This window comes from Poeciliopsis prolifica, unplaced genomic scaffold (assembly GCF_027474105.1).
Source record: "Poeciliopsis prolifica strain line A6 unplaced genomic scaffold, Auburn_PproV2 SCAFFOLD010, whole genome shotgun sequence".
Taxonomy (NCBI): Eukaryota; Metazoa; Chordata; class Actinopteri; order Cyprinodontiformes; family Poeciliidae; genus Poeciliopsis; species Poeciliopsis prolifica.
Genome location: NW_026562385.1, coordinates 14477811 through 14500395, shown reverse-complemented (window position 1 = coordinate 14500395; position 22585 = coordinate 14477811). Strand labels below are relative to the sequence as shown.

Here is a 22585-nt window from a genome sequence, read left to right as displayed (position 1 = left end):
GTAATTTTCTGCAAATTCATGAAAGTTCAGCTTCATAATCTTTTGAAACAGCTTAGAAGTACTGAGAAGCAGTAATTTTAGTGTTTTGAACAATTCCAGTGTTGATCTCAGTGAAAGAAGTCAAAAATAAGACTAAGACGAAAAAAGCTTTCTCTCAGTGAAATAAGTCAAAATTGCACCACTGTGTAATTTTCTGCAAATTCATGAAAGTTCAGCTTCATAATCTTTTGAAACAGCTTAGAAGTACTGAGAAGCAGTAAATTTTAGTGTTTTGAACAATTCCAGTGTTGATCTCAGTGAAAGAAGTCAAAAATAAGACTAAGACGAAAAAAGCTTTCTCTCAGTGAAATAAGTCAAAAATGCACCACTGTGTAATTTTCTGCAAATTCATGAAAGTTCAGCTTCATAATCTTTGAAACAGCTTAGAAGTACTGAGAAGCAGTATATTTAGTGTTTTGAACAATTCCAGTGTTGATCTCAGTGAAAGAAGTCAAAAATAAGACTAAGACGAAAAAAGCTTTCTCTCAGTGAAATAAGTCAAAATGCACCACTGTGTAATTTTCTGCAAATTCATGAAAGTTCAGCTTCATAATCTTTGAAACAGCTTAGAAGTACTGAGAAGCAGTAAATTTTAGTGTTTTGAACAATTCCAGTGTTGATCTCAGTGAAAGAAGTCAAAAATAAGACTAAGACGAAAAAAGCTTTCTCTCAGTGAAATAAGTCAAAAATGCACCACTGTGTAATTTTCTGCAAATTCATGAAAGTTCAGCTTCATAATCTTTGAAACAGCTTAGAAGTACTGAGAAGCAGTAAATTTTTAGTGTTTTGAACAATTCCAGTGTTGATCTCAGTGAAAGAAGTCAAAAATAAGACTAAGACGAAAAAAGCTTTCTCTCAGTGAAATAAGTCAAAAATGCACCACTGTGTAATTTTCTGCAAATTCATGAAAGTTCAGCTTCATAATCTTTGAAACAGCTTAGAAGTACTGAGAAGCATGCTGTGTAGTTTGTCGAATAAAAATACTCCAGAACATTCCAGGGAATTCAGACTGAGGAGGATTTTCCGTATTAATTCAGATTCAGGTAAAAATTTTATTTGTTTTGCAAACCTGTAGGGTTTCTTCCTGGTGTTTCTGCTCTGAATAATTTACAACACAAAGCTTTACACAGTTTTCACATTTGTGGTTCCTGTGGTTGACATTGCACCCGTTTATACTGACAGACTGACAGATCTGTTAAGTTTATGCAAAAATAGGTTGACTAGAACAGAGTTACAAGCCTATACATTTACTGGCCCTCTGAGGTACACTTATTAATGGGAGCTGCCTTAATTATTTGTTTTAGATATTGAACAAGACGTTGAACACAATTCCTCAGATTTTTTTTTGTCTACTTTGACAGTATCATCACACAGTTCACACAGAATTTTATTTTAAAGACACAATAAATTACAACTATCATGGTTACAGTTTCTGAAGAAGACTGTGATGTCAGCCATTAATCATTGCCTGACAGTAAAGATTCATGATTTAGAGGACTCTGATGAACAGACTTTGGAACGTGCAGTAGCTCTCCAGCTTGTGTGGATGCTATCTTCAGTGAATAACTTAAGAAAGAAAAGAAATAGCTAGTAAGAACAGTATTTTATGTATGTTTATGTAAATCTTTGACCATGTTGGGTCATTCAGTTTATTAAAACTTATTCTAAACCTTCTTTCTACCTGAATTTTTATTTTGGTGACAGCCCAAGATAACCACTGAATCCCATTTAACCCTCTTTCTAAACTTTCTGGATACACCCTTACTCAGCAGGAGGCGTTTAATATAAGCATTAATATGCATTGTTCTATATGTTCAGTATTTTTGAAAATTACGTATTGAATTAAACTGATTGAAGGAATATTTACCCTGTGCGTAAATATTGTTATTTCAAACTCTTTTGCTCATTTTTAATTACATTTGCAGGTTAGGAAACATTTTTCGAGAGAGATGAATGTAGTGGAGATCCATGCTTTCAGTTTCATGGCTTGTTTTTAACCACAGATGAGAATGGATGTCAGACGGTGCGCCTGCGCGTGTGAAAGCACAGTGATAGGTTGAAGATGACATCACCCATAGTTGCTCTATGAAAGAGGATGAGCTCATCGTTTAGACCTGAACAGAGTCAGAGGAGCCAGTTTCAAGGCAGCTGCTGTGGACTGTGAGTTTGTTCATCAGCCTGCAAACAGAGAGGAGGTTCTGGTACTGGAAGAGGAAGACGCTCCACACACAGTAAGCAATCTTTGTTTTAAAAAATAATCTGTGCGCATGCGGGAAAAGACCAGCAAAACAGTGCCTATTTATAATTTGCTTGTTGTCTAAGACAGCGACAGGAAGAGTTCAATGAGCCTCCTTCTAAGAAGGAAAAACGTAACTCATGCTACTCAATCCTAGATAAGATTGGACTAAGAAGAGGATGCATGAATAATATTCTGCTTTTAAAAGAAGAATAAAAGCCACCATTTAACTTAGTTGTTGTGACACTGCAGATGGTCTGGTCCCGAGACGCAGAGACAGAGCGACCCCAACTGTCCGTCATCCTGCCGAGGCTGTTCCTAGGAGCCGAGCGCGACGTGACGCAGGTAAGAATCAAAACAACAGCGATCCTGCGCAGTGCCTGGTGCCGCTACAAGTGGCGCATCAACAAAGTTCTTAAAGAGGTAGTCAGAAGGGGGGCACTTTGAATTATAGACTATGGTCACACAGCAGGCTTTGACGTTCAATTCCGATTTTTTATTTGTTTGGTCACTAATGCAAGTACAATCAAACTTCTGTGTGTGGTTTTAACCCCGAAGCGACCCACACGTGCAGAAGAAGATAAACATACAGCAGGTCATTGGTTACGGCAGTAATAATGGATGCCTTCATCTGTGGATCAGCTTCAAAGTTTATTCAAAAATGGAAGCAAGCAATATCATTACGAAATCGTAAGATAAATAAAGATTTAAAAAAGCACTACTACTAGCAACCGTCTAATGGAACATTGCCTGCAACCTTTGTAGAAAAGACTGTTTGGATGTGTAGTCAGAGCCAGCAGTGGTCTGCGTCAGTGAAACTGACTTCATTCATAATTGTATAATTATGCTTTTCAGACCCAGAGGTGGAACCTGGGCGTCAGCACGTGTACGCAGGTGGTGCATTTAAAGACGGTTCGGAAAATCCCCTTACTTTAACTTTTCAACTGATTAAATAGTGGTAACAGCTAAAAAAAAGGAGAAGCGAAAACGAACGATATTATTCATATAATTTCAGTAGGTTTTATAAATCCATTACATGGTTCCAGTTAGTTATCATTTTCCCTCTATTAATTAGGCTACTCTTTTTATTTAGCTCAGTTAATGTTCTAAGTTTCAGTTTATTTTGTTAGTTTATGTTAACTATAATAATATTAAATGATCGGACTAAATAATAATGATACGTATCTGATTTCAGTTTTTTTAAAGCCAAAAATGTAATGTCTGAAAGTTGCTTGAGTCCATCTTGTGCTGATTGCTTTGCGTGCAAAATTTTTGCTGACCAACATAAAGTAAAAAAAATAAATAATAATAAATAAATCCATCCATCCATTTTCCGGTCACCCTTCTCCCTAACGGGGTCAGGAGGTGCTGGTGCCTATCTCCAGCTACGTTCCAGGCGAGAGGCGGGGTACACCCTGGACAGGTCGTCAGTCTGTCGCAAGGCAACACAGAGAAATACAGGACAAACAACCATGCACACACACACTCACACCTAAGGAGAATTTGGAAAGACCAATTAACCTGACAGTCATGTTTTTGGACTGTGGGAGGAAGCCGGAGAACCCGGAGAGAACCCATGCACGCACAGGGAGAACATGTAAACTCCGTGCAGAAAGACCCCGGGCCGGGAATCGAACCCAGGACCTTCTTGCTGCAAGGCAACATTGCTACCAACTGCGCCACTGTGCAGCCCTAATAAATAAATAAATCATGTACATAATAATAAAAGGTACTAAAACTGCCATGTCTAAAAATCTGATTCTAATATGTTCCTTCTGCAGATTGCACTAAGCCAGTATTCAGCTATATTCTTCACCCCATATATATTTAGCAAACAAAAAAATAAAATAAATAAATAATCAACAATAGAATTCCAGCCTCCCCAGATGAACATTTTAAAACAAGTGAATAAAAGCACACAGAGGAGACACCAAATCAAGCAAACTTGGTGTTTTGGAATTTCTCATATTTTGATGGAGAATTATGGGTATGTATTAAGAAAATCCATTGAAGCAGTTTTCTGAATTAAAGTTCAGAAAGAGTAATATTGGAAAATGTGTGTGGTCAGGACCGACTGGCCTCTCTGGGTATTTCCTACGTGCTGAGTGTGAGCCGATGCAGCCCCCAGCCGTCTTTCCTGCCTCGCTCCAGATTCCTGCGCATTCCCATCGATGACTCCCTGTGGGACGACCTGCTGCCCTGGATCCCCCAGGCTCTCAGCTTCATAGGTCAGGACCGCCTCCCCTTACCTTTCTCACCCTAAACATCTGCTTCACAGTTTTCTTTGTTGTACTATCATGTTAATGCTAGCAGTTGACTGGTTCTTCAGTCTTAACTGCTCTAACAGGATTAGCCATGCTAATCCAGTGGGGTTATGGCCATGGTGTGGTGTGTGCAGATTCAGCCATGTCCTCTGGGGCCTCGGTGTTGGTGCACTGTGCTGCAGGAATCTCCCGCTCCCCGGCTCTGGCTGTGGCCTACATCATGTACAGCCTGGAAATGGACCTGGACCACGCCTACAGGTACAGGCCTTGAGCTTCAATTAAATCACACTATCTTACTTTAGATGCCTGAACTATGAGTTTTGAAAACTGTCCTTTGTCTGACAAAGGGGAATAGAGTGACAATCAGACATCTTACAAAAGTTCAAACCAGGAGCCATTGCTGCATTCTGGTGATGTTTCGTTCGCAGGCAAAAGAAGTCCAATTAAAAAAAAACTTTTTAAATTTAGCCACAGGATGGACAGGATGCATCTCTCCTTACTGAAAGGTCAGTTAATTATTTAGTTGACAAACATCTTCTTGTTCAAAATATGGAAGTTTCTAAAAATTAGGATGCTAATGGAACAATTTTCCATACCAAAAACATTGTAAGACCTTGTACATACTCTGAGTTTGTAACATTCAATGGAGAAATTTGTTAGACCTTAGGGCTTATTCCATCTTACTGTATTTACCTAAACTATCTGTTGTTATCTGTTAACAAACACTGGTGCCTTATTTTAGTCACTGACAACCTACTGGAACTTTTCCAAGGAGAGGTCAAAAGGAAACCTATCTAACTGATTCTTCAGAGACTCCTTGACCTATACGTTTTAACAGACTAAACAATACTAATGTTAAATGACTAAAGAATTAAAATGCAATTTTTAAAAGAAATAATAACACAATTTTTACTTCACACAGTCTCTCTGCTCTGCGCAGTCTGTCTAGTTACTTTTTTCTGTTTGTTTCTTTTTCAATTATGCTGTTATTTACAGAGCAGATCATTATGTGGTCCACCAGGAGCTCTGACCCAGTGGTATAGTCTACATTTTTATATTGGATATTCTAGTTAGATGCAAAAGTTCACCAGGTAGTGTCATGTAATCAGCCATTTATTTAGATTTTTAACCATATTTAAACACTACCTGTATGTAACAAACTTTGTACAATAGTTGGCTTAAAAAGATGTAGGATTTATATAAAAACATACCAGAGACCCCCTCCTCTGATATGAAGACCCTCTTCTCTGTCAGGACATCGGTTGACTTTATGCACATCCTGCAAGGAAATAAACATCATACTTGTAAAATGTCTAAAGTTTTCCTAAAACCAGCATCTACTACTGGATCAACTCTAAAATCCACAACTACATTCATAAGTAATATTATTTACACTCCTACTAACTAAAATCTGAACATATTAGGCTTTGATATATATTATAATCCCGCACTTTTCAATGACTGCCCCCTATGACAAGAACAACACTGTAAATGTTTATGAAACAGTATATTTTACAAAACTCTACTGTCTTGTAAAAACAATGTCAATAGATCATTGTTGATCTATTTACAAATGATCAACAAAGTCATATTAATTTTATCATGATATTTAATATCATTATGATATTAATTAGAAGCGACTCTCATCTGCACATATTTATTTATTGAACTAAAATCTGACTCATGGATATCACTGATATACATTATTGCTAATTCTATGGATTAGTCTGATGATTTATCAGATAAAAAAGGAGACAGGGGCTCACATGTAAAAATCTTCTCTGTCCCCTCATAAGGTTTGTGAAAGAGCGTCGGCCCTCCATTTCCCCAAACTTTAACTTCCTGGGTCAGCTGCAGCACTTTCAAAGCATCCTGAACCAGAAGGCGTCCAGCTGTAATATGACCAGGCAGCAGGAGAATCAGCAGCCGTTCACAGAGGACGGAGGGACCGAATTACTGCACAGTCAGAACAGGAACCACTGCGACCACTCCACCACAGAAGACTCAATAATTCAGATGAGAAAATTGCTCTTAGATGATAGCGGTAACAAGCGAGGACCTTGGACCTTTGACCTGACAGCGTGTCAAAACCAACAATGCAACCAAAGCTGTGCGACGCTACAGCATTGAGTCTCTGTGAGTCCAGAGAACCTCAACCAAAGTGCAGACAACTACAATTCCCATCAGGTTGTATTTCTCTCCTAGAGAAGCGTAAAAGCCTCACGCTCTCATTGATGCCCTTGGGATTCTGCCCACCCTCTTCGGGGAGCAGCCACCCACAATCAGTGGCAAGAGTGTCGCCAGTCCACGGTGACCCTCACCAAGAGCAGAGTCCCCGTATCGGTGGGTGCAGCCGACCTGAAGAGAAGGAACAAGGCCTCTTATCACCATCCAGCATCACTCTGAACAAGCTGTTGGACTGGGGGGAGAGAGTGCTGCTGGGGTTGCTCCACCCAGTGAAGATGGGACAGCCTGCGCTGCCCTATAGGTGCTGAGGTTGCAGAGCGGAGCTACTACTGTTCATCAGAACAAAACTGACAACACAGAATTTACAGAAATATTGAAGGAAACCATTGTCTTCTATTTATATATTTATTGAAGAGTTGATTCTAAAAACTATTCTTGTCAAGCGCTTCTTGTAACAGTCGACAGCTCATGTTTCGCTTTGTAAGCTGCTGCAGTTTTGAAAAGTCTGAAATAAACAAAAGATCACACTGAAACTCAATATTGTTGAATGTTTGTATTAGTGGAAAAACTTAAATTTGCATCATTAGCATCTCGAAAATCATTTCAATCTTTTACGGTGATCTTCCAAGTGCAAGTGTAAATTCAATTACTTTTGGGCAATAAAACAGAAACAGAAAATGTCAGCCACTACAAATATAGGCTTTGAAGTGTAATAAGAACAACACTAAGGGCTCTGCTGGCATAAAATCTTCTTTACTACATAATCAAGCGTATACAGTTATCTGGACTTGACCTGCTGCCTGTACTGCTTGTTTTAAAACGCATTGACATTTTTAAAGACTTACTAATGAAATTTGTTCTTAAGTATCTTGCTAAAGTATTAACTCAAAGTTCTGCCATTCTGAAGGTAAAATAAGTCTTGTTATATGCTTAGTAATTATTTTATTTATAAAAATAAAAGTTTATTTTTATTTATAAAATATATGTTTGTTTTGGAATTATACCAGACTTTTACTCTGAAGCCAAATCATGAAAATTATTGAACTCACTCAAAACAGAAAACATATGTTAGAGCTCTAAATTTAATGCAGTTATGCCAGTTCAAAATGATACTAATATTTGGTTAAATGTGCTTTAGCAAGCCGCAAAAACAACAACGACCTGAAAATTGTGCATTGATCGCTCTTCTTTGAAACGGCAGTTAAATTCAGTGTATTTATATAAAACCATTTCGCAACAAATGCAATCTCAGGGGACTTTACAAAAAATAAAAGTAAATACATACATACATTACAAGTTATTTAGTCATTAATCAGTGCATTAAACTCAATTTATCATTCAAATATTTTTTTAAGGATACCCAGCAGGATTACAGCATTCACTCCTCATGACATGAATAGAATAGAAATAAAAACAACCTTTATGTTCCTGTATTTAGACTATTTTAAATACATAAAAAAATATTTCTAGCCATCACCTAAATATGTAATTTAGTTCAGGCAGTTGTTTAGCTTAGCTACTTATTGTGGTGACATTAGCTTCCATTTTTACATAGGTGCTAGTCTTCTACTCTTCTCTTCTTAAAAAAAATCACTGAACTTTGCACATTTCACACCATTCTTCACTGCTGCCTATACTTTCTTTAGTGTGGCTTTGTCAGTTCTTAACATATGGTCAGCAGGTTTGCCAACTAGACTTCTAGAAGATCTGAGCTATTGAAGTGATCTCCCCCAAAGCTTTTCAAGTTTTGGTCAAATAGCTTCCAAACTAGTATCTTAGGTTATGTACTCAGAGTAAACAAACACAAACAAATTAGATTATTTTTTGCCCATATAGACTGCTTCCACAGCAGTCTGAACAGCTCAATTTCGTTGTTTTCGCTCATAAAAACGCATCACATGCACCTCACGCCTGCTCTGACCCGTTGCTAAATAAAGTTTAAACTTGGTTCATAAATTACTTCATAAATGTGTTGCTATGTGATGTTTTTACTAAGTTTCATAGCATTCTGAAGATGCTGTGTAAATAAAGAGATAGATGAATAAGAGAAATAGCTCTGCTAAGAAAAATATCAAATTGTCATTATTCTTCCTGGCTGCCCACCGGCTCGTGAATAAAGCGGCCCAGATGGTGTCACTGGGTTTTAGTTTGGGATAGGCCTATAAGAGGAAAAATGCATGACAAAATTATCCTCCCTCTGCACAGTTGTTGTAGTTCACCCATTTTCACCCGGGTCCGTTTACTAGTTTCGGACCCTCACTGTCATTACCTTCAGAAATAATAAAATTCGGTTAAGTATAAAACGAACGGCCTTTAATGCTGAAAATGATCAAATGTGGCAAACGATGCAACTCATACAAATGGAAGATACAGAGCAACGTTCAGCGTCCAGCGCTGTGCTCCACTCAGCTCACCTAAAGGGCGACAAGTGAAGAAAAGATTATAGCGCAAGTTCTGCTTTTACCTCCTTCTGCTCCCTCTCTGAGTCTGTTTGCCTGCTTAATCAGGTTTTGTTTATATGTGAGATATAAGACTGTTGCCAGTTTTAAATGTTCTGGATATGTAAGAATACAGCGCTGAGCTTGTGAGCAGATAAAAGAGGCAGAGGAAGAACACGGAACCATTTTATCCAACACAGTTGCGCACCATTTAATGTTAAACTTTCACATTGAAGTCAATGGTTGGAACTGGGTGACACAAGGAAATGGTAACTGGGTACAAATGCATTCTTCTTGGTTTCAATAGCTTCAGTGTTGGTTAGTTAGACTGCATGGTGGCGCTGTACTGTGACGTTTTGGCAAAAGTCCACGTAGTTTGTGTAGCCTGAGGCATGTATTTCGATGTAGGCTTTTTTTTTCTCTTAAATTATTCTTGAATGGAGCTTACATGATTTAACTCGTCTTTTAAAATCTATACCCAGAAAGTTTCCGCTCTTGACCGACTGAGCTAAACTTAACTTGTTTAGCAGACAGAAAAGGTTTTGAGCATGACATTGCTCCCTGAAAAAGTTTTCCGAGCTCGCGCTGATTGTACTAGATACTTGAAATGATGTCACGGACATCCCGTATGACCAAATAAGGAAAGTGACACATGAATCTTGAGTTGAATAGGAACAGTTTTCAGCATTAATGAGCTGCAAATCAACGAGGCATTTCAAAGTGGAAAGTCAGACTCAGACCACAGGCTGTTGCTCTGTGCAAGATCGCCGGCAAGCGAGCTCAGCCCAGCTGCTTCAGGTTTCTCACAGGGTTAAAGAGGAAGCAGTTCCGCCCTCAGAAGCTGCTCAGGGTTGAGGTAAAAGACAATCAGAAAGAATAGGGAAGAACCCAGCAGCCGAGCTGTTTCTGTCCCGACTCTATCAAGACGAAACTAGGTCCTAAACTACACCGCCGGACTTTGGAGGACTTTGGTACCCAGGTGTGGCTCTGTTCGCTAACACGTCGTCGGGGAAAAAAACATGCGCACGATAAATTTAAGTCTGAAACTGTGGCGATAGAAGTGCCGTGTGTTTGAAGCTCTGGTTAACGCTAGAGAGCTGGGGGGATTTTGTTTTGGGTTTTTGGGCGCGATCTGGTGAACCAGGCCTAGAAACGCTTTTTATTCTTCAAAGAAAGTTTCCCCATCAGGAATGAGTGGGGAAGAAGAGAGATTCAAACTGGTGGTGGTGGGAGGAGGTGGAGTGGGGAAGAGCGCCCTAACCATCCAGTTTATCCAGGTTGGTACATCTTTGTCTCTACAGAAACGGCCTGCTTGCTTTGTCGTTAGGATTGTCCTGAAGTTAGGATGGGATTTATTCCTGGGAATAAAAGCCAGTTCGCTCTGAAGTTCGGTTGTGATTCCTCATTGGAAGTAAAGGACCAGTTCGCCCTTTCTAATGCGTGTTGTCGTAAAGCGAGGTTGTGGTTCCTCACTGCGAGTAAAGGACTAGTTTTCTGTTTTTAAGTATTCTAGACATGCATTTCAAGGTTCTAAAACTCAATACTTTTCACACCTGGACACAAAAGTCCGATTCTGTTCCTATTTTGAGTAATATATTCCAAATGCCCAGAAAGTATTAAAATCATCAGAGAGAGCAAAAATTTCACAAACTTCAAAGTAATTTAGTCCACATTTGTTTTTAAAGATTGGTTTTAATTCTAATGGCTTTTTTAAGTAATAAAAAATATAATTTCTGTTATTTTTATTAACAGAAGTAGAGCTGAGAGAGAAGGAAGACAAATGGTCTGAGAATGAGAATCAAACCCAGGAGATCTGCATTGAGATCCCTCTATAGCTGGACTATGGACTATGGATAGAGTCTATGGACAGCTATAGACCATCTATAGCTGGACTATGGATAGAGTGATCCTCTATCCATATCCTATAGTGATATAAATGCATTGAGATGTACTGAAATGGCTCCTTACATGATTTTCCAGATTAAACTGAAGGTTTCACAGATCACAAACTATGTATGAAGGAATCCACAGTAGTGGTTTGGTTTGATGAAGTGGAGCACAGACCAGTTGAAGCTAGTTACCAGACTTTTCTTCATAGACTTATTTTTTTTTAGTCTGCACTGTGGCATCCAGAAGGTGAGGAGTTGGAGAACACTACATGGGTTTGGGATAATTTCTAACAATAAAATACAATGAAGTGAAAATGAACTGGGTAAAACACTTAGTCAAAATAAGTCAGGAAGTTTCCACTACAATGTTTAGTAGTTCCAGCTGGTCAGCTTGATTGATGTGATGCCATTAACCCAAATCGACTCAAAGCAGAGTTGGCATCTTGTTTTTTTTCTTTGGCATTCTGCAAACACATTGTGTTCCATAAAATCCTATTCTCCATTTCCTACCTTGGATTCTTCAGTAGAAAGATACAAAAAGAAAGGCAGGGAATTACCTAGGAGTTGAGACTGCCTTGGATGTGAGTTTATTTGGATATCAAATCAACACTCAGACATGACTGGGTTCTTCAGCTCCTCTTGAAATGTTTTTATTATTTGTCAGAGTGCATTTTTCTGCTAACAATGGTCACTTTCCTGAAGGAAATTAGTTTTCATGAAAGTGGTTGGTTAGACACCATAATCTAAAATCTCCACAAAATTGGCTGAAGAAAATGATATGCAAACCTCTGAAGAAGACACAATATACTTATATTTCACAAAATGTTAGCAAAAATGGAGTAGGGTCAAATTTTAGTGGCTGTAGGATTTCTCTTTTGTCTTTGGTTAAATAAAAACATGATCAATTTCTACTGCTTTCTTTAGATTAGTGCATTTTGGTTTTGTAGTTTACCCATAATGCACTGCTCAGGAGCGGCCTCTGGTCATTTTGGTGATTTAGTATGCATCACTCGCACCAGTGTTCACTTCAATTTAACTGAGACCTGGGTTTTTAGGCTGGAGCTCACTTTTTGGGGGGAACTTTGACCCCAGCATTCAATTCACATCCCAACATCCCCAAACAAACCGGACTTTCTTGACAAAGTGGAGTTCCACCAAAGCCGACTAAACACGGCTGAAGTGAAAGAACTGCAGCATTCAGTGCTCTCCAACAGTTGACTTATTAAATGTTGGTCAGCTGAATAATGGGACCAAGCAAAGTCTCTGTTGCAGTTTAAGATGGAATGATGTTTTTGTTTAGAGAAGGTAGGAGAAACACTGTGTAAACTGCTCCACCACTAACGCTCAATGTGTCCAACAGTCCTACTTTGTGTCAGACTACGACCCCACCATCGAAGACTCCTACACCAAGGTGTGCACTGTGGATGGGAAGGAGACTCGGCTAGACAGTAAGGCTGCACCGCATTACACTGATTCACTCTGATTGTGTCAACAGTTTTATTCCACAGCCCACAGTCTGGGAAGACTCGGGCAGTGTGTGTTTGCTCCCTGTGTGTGTGTGTCACTGCCCTGTTTGGTCTTGCAGCAGGCCAGCTGAGGGAGTTGGGTCATGCTGCTTTTTCACCATTTCATGAAATCATCAGATAAACCTCCATCCTAATTCTGGACATCTGCTGTCTGTTAGAAATCCATAAAAATGACTCTACTGTGCCTAGGAAAAGTATTCACACTGCTTGCTCTGTTTCAGATTTTGCCACATTACAACTAAAATACATTTTATGTAGTAGACCAACACAAAGTATTGTAGTATTTGAGTCACTAATTTGTTGAACCACTTTTTGTTCAGATTGGTTGGAGCACATCTGTGGACTTTCTCAGTTGAAATAATGTGTGAACTTTGACTATGCCATTCTAACTCATGAATGTACTTTGATTTAAACCAGCTCCTTCACTGATTAATTCTCTTGAGTCAATTTAGATCCAGAGTTTGCAACCTGTTAGTCTTTGGAATAGAAATGAAAAATAACTGACTAATGTTTTTTTTGTTTTTTTTAAATAGCTCTAACAACAAATGCAGCTTTTAGTTGTTTTTCTATTTTTTCTATTTATTGAATAATTACACTGAATTTCAACTAAAGAATGACATTTAAAGTAGCAGTTCTATTTTTTTTAGATGTTCTTGTCATTGTGTTGGAAACTACATTTCTTTTTGTTACTTTTTTTTAACATAGTTTTTTACAGATATCAACATCCCACTGAAAAAAATGTATCCATCTCCTGTCATAATGCCAGTAAACCTCTTAAGTTAATGGAGAAATCATGTTATTGGGAATAGTACAGGAGACTACTACTACCAGCGTTGCCAGAGCAACGCTGAGCGGCGAGGGTCGCCAGCACTGCTTATAGCTTTAATTTAATTGCTTTTATTTTGTACGATTATTCAGCAGCATCATCTGATTCTCTTTTTGTGCAACTCGACACATTTTCAGATTTGTCAAACTGCATTTAAGGAGATAAAATTCAGATCTATTGAATCTCTTTTTTCCAAACAGAAGCTTTGTTATTTTGCAAAGAAGAAGTTAAAATGTAGAAGGAATTCTCTGCTTTGTGAAAATGCCTACAAACTAGTGGACAGCACCAACAGCTCTGCTTGATGCTTTTGTTACAAACACCCCTGACTTCTTCACATGCTATTGGTCTGTTGCAGCGTTTTCAGGAATGATTTCTTTCTTGTGTATTCAGTAGCTGCTTTTTAGTTTGTTTTACCTCCATTTTGCATGTTTGACTTTTCATTTGGGAGGGAAATAATTTACTTAGTATTTATTTAGATTTTAAATTCACACCTGTGTCTTCTTGTTAGCGAACCACCATCACAAATGAACAAATGTCTGCAGCAGAAACTATTAATGGCAACACTGACCCAATAAGTCCAAAGGTTGAGTAATAAAGGACACTCCCAGATTTAGAACGACTGAAGGGCTAACATGCTAACAGTGGTGACTGTATTTTACTTGTTTTCCAAAACTTTACTCGCCTTGGCCAAAATATTCAGTGTCTAATTAAATTTTTCTGTGTATATCAGTTCTAGATACAGCTGGCCAGGAGGAGTTTGGTGCCATGAGGGAGCAGTACATGCGCTCTGGAGAAGGCTTCTTACTGGTGTTTGCTCTCAATGACCGGGGCAGGTAATGACCTGATGTGCGTTTTTGTCTCTGTGTTTCTAGCATCTAAATGACAAAAGTTAGGGTTGTGTTTGGTTTTGTTAACGACAGCAGTAGTGACCAAAAATTCTAGTAAAAAATAATAAGAAAACATTTCGCTTGAAATACGGCATGATTCAAAAATCACTTACAGTCTCAAGTTTGAAGCATGAAAATTGTTTTTAAGTGAAAAAAGATTCCATATTAACTTTTAAAAATTTAATTATATATGTTATACATTGGATCAAATCTGCATCTAAATATTTGGCACACCATAAAATCAAAAAGGTTATGGGAAACCCTGACCATCCTCTTCATGAGACTGCCTGGAGAAAACAGAGTACCTTCAGTCAGAGGCTTTTTCAGATTCATTGTAATAGAGAACACTAACATCCATCACCAGCTCCGATCACCCTTTAATGTACTTTATTCAATTTTCCTATGGGACCAATCAAGTATTTTTGAATGTGAATTAGAACTTTATTTGGAAACTTGTAGTTGAATTGAAGCTCACAACTTTCAAGATAAAGCTTGGATTATGCAGATGGCAAGAAGGGCACAAATACGGCCGGATTATGATGTTTGAGGATTTTTCCGCAGTAGGAGTTTTACTCGGTGAAGCAGCAGCAGGTAGAGAAGGATCATGTTGTCAATTCAGGACCGATCAAAACATGCAAAAAAGAAGTCTTTAAACATCCCAAAGATAAATTTTTATGTACTGAGGATCTTCCCTCATGGTTTAAATAGTGTGAGAGATGCAGATTTACGGGCCGCTTGTTATTCAAGGTGTTGGGTATAGGTCCACTTAGAGCACTCTACACCTCAACATTTGTTTGCTCACAAGCTTGTTGCTAAGTTTATAATTATTTTTGTTGTTAGTTGTGGCCCAGCAGCTGACATGTGTTACACACTTGGTTTAAAAAATAACTGCTTCTTCATTAGTTCCTATTCTTGTGTGGGGAGGTTAGCTTTCACCCCTTGAAGGGTTTAGTTTGATCCCAGTGTTTATTAGTCTTGATTTTTGGAGTTGGAATGTGGAGAGTATACTTAGTCCTATTGAGTACACTAAGCAGAAGAAAATTTGTAGCTTTTTGAAAACAAAACTTGTTCATATAACACTTGTACAAGAATCATCCTTGACAATAATGAACACCTGAAATGGAGACACGATGGGGTTGGGGAAGTATTTAGCAAATCTTTCACCAGAAAAAGCAGAGGTGTAATCAATGATGCTTTAAAATAATTTTATGAATGACACACTTCACAGTTTAACCCATCCTCTGATCAAGCTATGAGTGATTATTATTATTATTATTTTTATATTTTTATTTTATTTTCATCCATCCATCCATCATTCATGCTTCTCTCAAATGGGGTTAGGAGAGATGTTGGTGTATGTCTCCAGTTGTCAACGGGCAAGAGGTTGGGTCACCAGCCCATCACAGGGCATGTCTATCATTTATTAGTTTAAAATCCATAACTTAATCATCTTTTTTTTGTAAGTCAGTGCTCATATAAATACTGGAAGTGCTCATTGTTTTTTTTGTTGTGATCTGTACAGTTTTCATGAGGTCCAAAAGTTTCACACCCAGATCCTGAGGGTAAAGGACAGAGACGACTTTCCCATGGTGCTGGTTGGAAACAAGGCTGACCTGGAGCAGCATAGAGTGGTACGCAGAGGCAGTCACTGCCTGTTTGGTGCCCTGGGCAAACCACCTTCATCAATCAACCCACCACCCTCTGAGGTGAGGGGGTTGCTTGATGAAGGTTTGTATTAGGCACTGTTGACATTCAGATCAACTGTTGTAACATCAATGGAGACCCATGGGTCAAAAGTCAAGAACAATAGCTGGGACATTAAATCAGGAATTTACTGTGATTAACCACATTTTTTTTGTTGAGTTTCACAAACCACACTCAAAGCTTATTAGTACATGACAAGAAGAATCAAGAAATCACATCATAGAACTTGCTTGACAACATGACATGGGCTAAAAGATCTCAACTCATCCTGTACTGATTTGAAGAAATGTGAGAAAGTCATTGAAACTTTGCAAAAATGGCCTCCCTGTCCGAGGGTCAGCAGAACCACACAAAGGCCCAAAAATATTTTGATGATCTCAAAGACTTCTGGGAAAATATTATTAGTGCAGTTGGACTTCAGTTAATGATTATTTTAGTAATTTATTCATCTGATAATTAATTAGATAAGAATGGGCATATTCTGCAAACTTTTCATGAAGCCTTAATATAATATTAGAAATATGGTAAAATATGCAAATAAACAGATTCCTGTTAAAAAAAGAAAATAAAATGAATTGTGGCTGATCATTTATAGAACAGGATTTCTCTGCAGCTAAAATAATCCTAACATCAACATGTGAAAACCATTTCTGTTTGACTTCACTTCAGCACTGTGTAGGGCTGATTTGTTGGCCATTTTCTGGATTAACTGAATAACTGGATAGCAAAATGTGCTTAATGGATTAAAGCCTCCACTTGTTCTTCATAGAACATTACAGACAAAGGGTTTTCTTTTTCATTTAAATGCAAAATGTATGTTTTTTTTTGTACATTTTGGCATAATTACTGATCTGAGTGTATTGTTCATTTAACAAATCATCTTTTTTTTTAACCTGTCTGCTGTAATGATCAGATTCATTCACACAATTACATAGGGACTTATCAAAGATTTGACGGTGTTAGTCGGCCTTTTCGTTCTGTGAGTCCTTACCTGATTTCACTTGAAACTGGGTGTGTCTGTAGATCTCCAGGGAAGACGCTCAAGCGTTTGCCAGAGAGAACAAGATCCACTACATGGAAGCTTCTGCCAAGAATCGCTACAATGTGGATGAAGCTTTTATGGAGCTGGTGCAGATCATCAGGTAGATGCTTTCTGCATTTGGGATGTCTGTGCATCTGACTTTCTTTCCTTCCTTCCTTCTTTCCTCTGTCTCTCTCTCTCGCTCTCTATTATATTATCCCCAGTGGGGTCATGATGGGTGCTGGTGCCTCCCTCCATTTGAGTCACCCTGGACTGGCCAGTATTTGGGATGCTTACATGTTTACTTGCATAAAGGGAACCTATTGTGCAAAATATACTTCCTACATATTTTTGCTCTTCCATTTAAAGAAAACTAAAGTGAAAAAAAAAGTATTCAGCTTTTTTCCAGCAAGACGTTGATGTTTTTTGGTGTCTGGAAAACAGGCCATGTTAAAAACCTTATTAATAATAATAACATTAATGAGTTAAAAAAGATCTCATAGTGTGAGAATTATTTTTGTGCAAAAACTGTAATGAACATGTGTCATAGCCCATAGATATATCCTAACTTGTTAGTATAATATGTCACCTTTAAGATATCTTCAAATGTAAATAATTAGACTACAGGTACACTCACACACCAGTCATAATGCAGTATTAACAGTTTATGTGTAAATATGAATCTGATCCCATTTTTGTTTTTGTCTGTCTCCATCTTCCTCATTCAGACGGTTTCAGGAAATGGAGAGTCCTCCTCCTCCAACTCAACAAACTAGGAAACAAAACAGTCGTGGCTGTCCCTGTGTCATCCTGTAGGCATCGTTACTATGGACACCAAACCCTCATCCCACTTGAGCTTGTACAAAGAAATGTGTTTGTGTGTGTGTCAGAGTGAGTGACAGATAAGGTCTATCAACCAATCTTCCAGAACATTTTATTTGTCATTTACTGAAAACTATTTTTTGTTCAGCCTATCAGTTCTTTTGTATTATTGTCATGAGAAGAATGTAAAGAGAAGGTTGTCTACAGCAGCAGATAGAGAAACAGGAAGTAAAACTTCTCACATTAGAGCCTGATGTACAGAAGAAGAGCTGTCTCATCATTCTATGACAGACTGCATTCTGAAAGCAGACCCTGGGTGTAAATTTGAGTCAGAAAGCATTTCACATTCTTGTGCAATGTGGCACGCCCTAAACTAGTCATGTACTGTCATCTCCCATGACTTCCTAAGGGGGGCAGCAGAGCCTCACAGCAGAAACAACATGCCTGCTTCGTAGTGTGCTTATGCTTTGGGTTCTGTCTACAGTTTGGAGAGGTTTATTGCTGGTAGTCATAGCAACTATAAATACTGTGGCTTCTCTGCTCTGATCACATCTAAAGTATTTAACCTGGTGCTTTTGCAATCTATGACACACAAGTTTGGAGCTTTTGTAGGGAAATCATGTTATTTTTAAATATTACATTAATTTCACCTTAATGTTGTATTTAACAGAACTAATTTCTTTATTTGCACACTTATTTACCGATGACAGCACCTGTACTATGGTCAGAGCAGATTATCAATGTCGTAATTTGCCACAGAAGCAGCAGTGAAGGCAGTATTTTAAAAATGACCCAGAGCTTTTGGTGTAGATTGTGCTTCAGTAATCCCCTAGTGTTCATGTTTTCTGTTAAATTTAAAAGTAATTGTTTTAAATCACACATTTCTGCATTTGACTGAAGAAGAGGAAGTTAATAGTTCAGTGCTTTACTGCATCTACGCTCCAAGAAATGAATAAAAAAATAAGCACAATTAATGAAGAACGATGTTTTCTCACAGATTTAAAGGACAAAGTAAATTAGACAACTGTTATATGTGTAATCAGCAGAGTTGGTTTTAGGTTTCGAGTAAATTTGGTTTCCTAACCACTAAGGAAAAAATATTTTACTACTGCAAATTACAGTGCATTAATAGGTAGACCTTTACATTAACAAGGTGTTATTTTTGCTGCTTCATTCATTCAAATATGAATTGATTCATACTAAGTTCAATCTCTCCATGCTGTTTCCAAAGAAATGTACTATAAGATTATAAAATACTTGAATATTGTCTATATTCATAAAATCCTAAAATATTTAGACAGCTCAACTTATTTAAGCCTATAAATTTTATATAAATTACAAAGTTAACAAAATATGCATTAATTAACACAAAACTAACTTTGTGCCAACAATCAGAGCCCTGGGCTACTGTTCCTGTAAGCCCATTCCAAAGTTTTCCCGCGTAACCAGAGTCCTAATGGAAGATTGTTTGATTGGACTGTGGGAAAAAAATCCAAGGTTGTGAAATCCTCATGACTCCTTTCAGAAGGCTGTGCCTCTGCAAAAGAGGAATAACATATGTTAATAATAATCTGCTGTAATTTTAATTTTTAAAAAAAATGTATTATTGTTTTTCCCCAAAGCAGCTTTGTTGTTTAATTTCTTGTTGACAGTATTGCATGGCAGCAGCAGCAGCGGCCCGGGGGTGGAGCGTTCATAAAGGTTGAGGGTAAAATAAAAAAACCACAACCTGCACATTTTAACTCATAGATTAATTATTGGGCATGCAGATATACTTCCTACATGATGCTTTTATTGGGAATAGGTGAGGTGCTATTTGTTGTTTTATCACAATGCTCGATTAAGGTACAGACAACCACCTTTGTGTTAAGATTAGTAAATGTCTTAAAGTTGTTATAAGCTTTGTGAGATGGAAACTACGCTGTGATCCTGGTGTTTGTTTCACGTTGGAGGGAGTTTGTTCACCTTTCATCTGTTCCAAATCCAGATGATTACAGTAAAACCTCTCATTTATTTGGTTTCCAACATAAAAAGGGACATGTCATTCAAAGCTTTACCTGAAACTGTAGCAAACATCATTTTGTCCTGGAGTATAAAACAATCAGTTTTCTTATATGACAATGTTGTCAACATATTATCACCATTTTTAGGGGGTCACAATGTATATACTCAAATCTTGCAAAAGACAATCAAATTAGGCACATTCTCAGCTTTTTATTTTAGAACAAGATGGAGTTTTATGACCCCCCAAAGCTCTATCAAAATGTTCAAATTTCTAAGTGCTGCTTTTTGTTTTTTTGTTTTTTAAGCGGCGTCATTTTTATCTTAAAACCTACAATTCACATATCCAATTTTCACATTTAAAAAAAAAATAAACATCAATAAAACATTTCTAGAAAAAAAAATTGTCCTGTGACTTTTGTGAAATCCAGATTTAATTCCGTCCATCCATTTTCTTCCGCTTATCCGGGGTCGGGTCCCGGGGGCAAGCAGCCTCAGGAGGGGGGCCCAGACTTCCCTCTCCCCAGCCACTTCTTCCAGCTATTCTGGGGGAACCCCAAAGCGTTCCCAGGCCAACCGAGGCATAGTCCCTCCAGCGTGTCCTGGGACTTTCCCGGGTGCTACTGATACAGCGCCCGCTTCACGGCAGATGCTGCGCCAATCTGCCTGTCGATCTCCCACTTTCTTCTTCCCTCATTCGTGAACAAGATCTCGAGATATTTGAACTCCTCCACTTGAGACAGGACATCCTCCCCGACCTGGAGAAGACACTCGACCCTTTTCTGGCTCAAGACCATGGCCTCGGACTTGGTCCTCATCCCGGCCGCTTCACACTTGGCTGCGAACTACTCCAGTGAGAGCTGCAGATCACGTCCTGATGAATCCAACAGGACCACGTCATCCGCAAAAAGCAGAGAGGCGATCCTAAGGCCACCAAAACACCCTCAACACCTTGGCTGGGCCTAGAAATTCTGTCCATCAAAGTAATGAACAGAATCGGTGACAAAGGGCAGCTCTGGCAGAGTCCAACTCTCTCTGGAAACAAGCCCAACTTATTGCCGGCAATGCGGACCAGACTCTGACACCAGTCATACAGGGACCTGACAGCCTGTATCGAAGGGCCCGGAACCCCACACTCCTGGAGAACCCCCCACAGGGCTCCCCAAGGGACATGGTCGAACACCTTCTCCAAGTCCACAAAACACATATGGACCTGTTGGGCGAACTACCATGCAGCCTCCTGGACCCTGCTGAGGGTGTAGATTTGGTCCAGTGTTCCACGACCAGGACAAAAACCACACTGCTCTTCCTGAATCCGAGGTTTGACTATCCAACAGACCCTCCTCTCCAGGACCCCTGAATAGACCTTGCCAGGGAGGCTTAAGAGTGTAACCCTCCTGTAATTGAAGCACACCCTCCAGTCCCCCTTTTTAAACAGGGGGACCACCACCATAGTCTGCCAATCCAGGGGAACTGCCCCCGATGTCCATGCGGTATTGCAGAATTGCATCAACCAACACAACCCTACAACATCCAGAACTCCAGGCAAATCTCCTCCACCCCTGGGGCCCTGCCACTGAGGAGCTTTTTAATCACTTCGGCGACCTCGTCCCCAGAGATTGGATAGCCTGACCCAGAGTCCCCACTGTCAGCTTCCTCAATGGAAGGTATGTTGGTGGGATTGAGGAGGTCTTCAAAATATTCTGCCCAAATAGTGTTAGTGCTGCACTCCTTCCTCCTCCCGAGTCGCCGGATGGCGGACCAGAATCGCCTCGAAGCCGTGCGGAAGTCTTTTTCCATGGCCTCTCCGAACTCCTCTCAACTGAGGGAGTTTTTTGCCACACCCGAGTTTTTAGGGTGTGGCAGTTGTTTTGGGCAGAAACTGCCCCAAACTGCAGGACAACAGTTTTGGGCAGCCCAAAAACTCAGGTTTTTGCTGAGGCAAAAACCCGAGTGGGTAGTGGTTGTGGGAGGAGCCGCATGCCGCTTCACCCACCAGTACCCATCAACTGCTTTCGGAGTCCCAGAGGCCAAAATCATCTGCTAGGACTCCGTTAGCCTAACAGCATCCCTCACCGAAGGTGTCCACTGTTGAAATAATATTTTAAATTAGCACAATACTGCACAGGATAGTTCTGATACATATGAAATATACCATAGAAAGTTAAAGTACACTCTACATTCACATAAATTTAGATAAAGATCCAAACTAAAACAACTGCTGAATCTCTGAACTTATATAAATTCTTAGGGAGGATTCTACAGAACAGGCCTAGAATCTCTTTAGAGAGAGTCTGTCTGCCAGGCAATTAACAAATTCCTTAGCATGGTTCAAAAGTTCACTAGGATCTTAAAACTTTTTATAAATAATTTTATCTATATTAGAATTAACTATATTTCTTTAAGCATGTTTTAATTAGTTACTTATTAGATCCAAACTTATAGTCATTATTTAGCATTACATTGTGTGCAAGCTTGGTTAAAAATACAAACTACTTTCTTGTGGAACATTTTGAGGCACAGATAGCGCTGCAGCTGCAATCATATATCAAACTGGACAGCGGCTGATACGAGAAGGGTTTGCCGTATATCTGCTTTTGGGGCTTTAGCAGGAGGTAATAAAATTAACATTGAGACAGCCCACACAAAGGAAAAGAACACACCTCCTAATACATACATTTAAATGAGGAGAATATGCAGTCTATAAAAATGGTTTGTTTCACAGCAGAAGTTGGAATCTCTTTG

The 22585-nt window shown here is 38.9% G+C and overlaps 2 protein-coding genes across 2 annotated transcripts; both read left to right on the top strand.

Moving 5' to 3' along the window:
- Window positions 1-2145: 2145 nt before the first annotated feature.
- Window positions 2146-7264, top strand: si:ch211-195b15.8 (dual specificity protein phosphatase 16). Its single transcript, XM_055036209.1, has 5 exons — window positions 2146-2270; window positions 2528-2620; window positions 4344-4503; window positions 4674-4797; window positions 6336-7264. The coding sequence occupies exons 2-5, from the start codon at window positions 2528-2530 to the stop codon at window positions 6667-6669; spliced, it is 711 nt and encodes a 236-aa protein (XP_054892184.1). The 5' UTR covers window positions 2146-2270; the 3' UTR covers window positions 6670-7264.
- A 2512-nt stretch (window positions 7265-9776) lies between these two features.
- rras (RAS related) lies at window positions 9777-17991 on the top strand. Its single transcript, XM_055036141.1, has 6 exons — window positions 9777-10441; window positions 12414-12501; window positions 14136-14238; window positions 15815-15923; window positions 17020-17138; window positions 17746-17991. Exons 1-6 carry the CDS (start codon window positions 10355-10357, stop codon window positions 17831-17833), a joined length of 594 nt encoding a protein of 197 aa, XP_054892116.1. The 5' UTR covers window positions 9777-10354; the 3' UTR covers window positions 17834-17991.
- The last annotated feature ends 4594 nt before the right edge of the window (window positions 17992-22585 follow it).

Excerpts from the sequence above, each read along its gene's own strand:
- si:ch211-195b15.8 (XM_055036209.1), top strand. The coding sequence starts at position 2,528 with ATGGTCTGGTCCCGAGACGCAGAGACAGAGCGACCCCAACTGTCCGTC. Across the intron at positions 4,504-4,673 it reads CCAGGCTCTCAGCTTCATAG|ATTCAGCCATGTCCTCTGGG; the intron begins GTCAGGACCGCC and ends TGGTGTGTGCAG. Across the intron at positions 4,798-6,335 it reads GACCTGGACCACGCCTACAG|GTTTGTGAAAGAGCGTCGGC; the intron begins GTACAGGCCTTG and ends TCCCCTCATAAG.
- rras (XM_055036141.1), top strand. The coding sequence starts at position 10,355 with ATGAGTGGGGAAGAAGAGAGATTCAAACTGGTGGTGGTGGGAGGAGGT. Across the intron at positions 10,442-12,413 it reads TAACCATCCAGTTTATCCAG|TCCTACTTTGTGTCAGACTA; the intron begins GTTGGTACATCT and ends TGTGTCCAACAG. Across the intron at positions 14,239-15,814 it reads GCTCTCAATGACCGGGGCAG|TTTTCATGAGGTCCAAAAGT; the intron begins GTAATGACCTGA and ends TGATCTGTACAG.